The 1,988-nt window shown below is 40.1% G+C and overlaps 1 protein-coding gene across 1 annotated transcript; it reads left to right on the top strand.

Annotated features, from left to right (window-relative positions):
• The first annotated feature begins 425 nt into the window (after window positions 1–425).
• LOC118219668 (cytochrome c oxidase assembly protein COX19-like) lies at window positions 426–1,772 on the top strand. The gene is made up of 3 exons (XM_035403009.1): window positions 426–619; window positions 1,032–1,143; window positions 1,518–1,772. The coding sequence occupies exons 1-3, from the start codon at window positions 538–540 to the stop codon at window positions 1,606–1,608; spliced, it is 285 nt and encodes a 94-aa protein (XP_035258900.1). The 5' UTR covers window positions 426–537; the 3' UTR covers window positions 1,609–1,772.
• Window positions 1,773–1,988: the final 216 nt, after the last annotated feature.

Genomic DNA, 1,988 nt, shown 5'->3' with positions numbered 1-1,988 from the left:
GACGTTCTTAATCAAAGTGACTTACAATGAACCCACCAATTATAAACCCACCGCACGCCATTCAATTAATTATAAACATTTAGTTTCTGGATCACTAAACAACATAGAATTGGCTACTACAGAAGTGTGTCTCCTAGGAAGTACATTATAAGAATGTCCATACCAGTCATTAAGTGTCCATTTTCTAAAATCTTTTTAGTGAATACATGTTAGTCAGTCTGTCGATAGATTTTTTCACTTACACTCTGAACAAGGGCATTTTCTGTAGCTCTTTTGAAACCACTTTGTGCCCAGAATGCACTTCATACATCTCTACACTTGCACGCCAGCTCTTCGAATGTCCTGCAAACCTTGTATGGAATCTGAATACAGGTTATTTCCAAAAGATGCACTGTCTCTTTAAGAAAAGAGAAAACAATCGATGTTCGGTCATTGATTATTTCGTCTGTGTGATGGCTGCGAGGTCACAACAGCTACAGTGGGCTGCTGTTTCATTGAGAACGAAGTTAGGTATAGCTGGTTAAATACCAAGGAATCATGTCGACTGCAATGAATTTTAGTTCTAAATCATTTAAGCCTCGTCCTCCAGACAAAGGATCTTTTCCTTTAGATCACTTCGGTAAGTTGCTAGCTCGTTAGCTTGTCGTTTAGCCTAGCGTTAGCTGAACTAACTGGGCGACACGGTTAAGTTAGTTATCATAGTTAGCAATCATAGCTTTGGATATTTTGGCTAACGTTAGCTCGCAAATGGCGACATGACTTCGTAGCAAATTTGTACTACTGACAGCTTTTAAGTACTTGTGGCATTTTCCGTAATCCATCGAATCAGACGGGCCCACTACCCAGCTAGCAAATCAGGCTAACTGTCAGACCAACCTGCATGGCTTACAACGTCAGATGACATATTCTGCAGCGATTTAGATTGTTATTTGTTGATGGTATTGTCGAAACTGGGAGAATATCCCTTTTTTAGAGAATGATTGAGTTCCTCTTTCCTTCTTTTCTTTTCTGTGTTGTTTGCGGAATTCTAGGAGAGTGTAAACCTTTCAAAGAGATATTCATGAAGTGCTTGAGAGAGAATGGGTATGATAACTCCTTATGCCGGCTACAGTCCAAAGAGTACCTGGAATGCAGGATGGAAAGGTGGGTTGGTGTGTTCTTTCCAGGAGTGTCAAGCTAGCGACAATGAGCTTGCTTCACTCTGTACGTGCTTTGTTCTTTTACTTCATTCGGACATTTTTTCACTCGTGTTTACACATTAAAGATGACCCCCAATTTGTTTCCCCATTAACTTATGTGGTTAAATGCCTTGTCCTTTTAACCAGTGTTATTTTTTTTTAACATTTCCATATACTGCTCTTTGTAGCACGCATAGAGCTGAAGTATTGTGTTAAGTTTAATGGACAGTAATGTATTCTTGTTTTAAGGACGTTAATTTCCCGAGGGGAATTTTCAGTGTCGTGGTCGTAGCTGCTACTGTATCCTGCTCCATTTCCTTCTCGCTTTGCCTCCGACAGACAGCTAATGGCCAAGGAGCCGATGGAGAAATTGGGATACAAGGATCTGGTGGACACGGCCCCCCAGACGTCAGAAGAAGCCAAACCTTGAGGAAGAGCTCTTAACATTACCGCGAACATTCAGCAACGGCGCTCTACAATAGGCGTTTGCATTCATCTGTGAAATGCCAGGAGAATGTTGCGTTTTTGTCATTACGCGACCAACTTGTGTATAGTGTAAATTAATATTGTGTTTATAAATATTTTCTAAACCAATCTCCGTAAAATTCAGTCTGCCATCAATTATGGGTGTCATGAACAGTGTGTGTGTGTGTGCACGTGAGAGAGAGAGAGGGGGTCGCTTTTAAAACCCTTTTTATTGGGACACTGTTTGAAAACAAATTACAGAACTTAAAATCAGCAACAACAAAACAAACAAACAAAAAAAAACAAGGAGTGAACATACCTTGCAGTTCTTCTTTTTTTTAAACT

This window comes from Anguilla anguilla, chromosome 2, assembly GCF_013347855.1.
Source record: "Anguilla anguilla isolate fAngAng1 chromosome 2, fAngAng1.pri, whole genome shotgun sequence".
Taxonomy (NCBI): domain Eukaryota; kingdom Metazoa; phylum Chordata; class Actinopteri; order Anguilliformes; family Anguillidae; genus Anguilla; species Anguilla anguilla.
The sequence above is the reverse complement of the archived record's forward strand: the minus strand, read 5'-3'. Positions and strand labels throughout refer to the sequence as shown.

Bases quoted from the DNA above. Each gene is read 5' to 3' on its own strand.
- LOC118219668 (XM_035403009.1), top strand. From the start codon at position 538: ATGTCGACTGCAATGAATTTTAGTTCTAAATCATTTAAGCCTCGTCCT. The intron at 620-1,031 runs GTAAGTTGCTAG...GCGGAATTCTAG, and splicing joins TTTTCCTTTAGATCACTTCG to GAGAGTGTAAACCTTTCAAA. The intron at 1,144-1,517 runs GTGGGTTGGTGT...TGCCTCCGACAG, and splicing joins CTGGAATGCAGGATGGAAAG to ACAGCTAATGGCCAAGGAGC.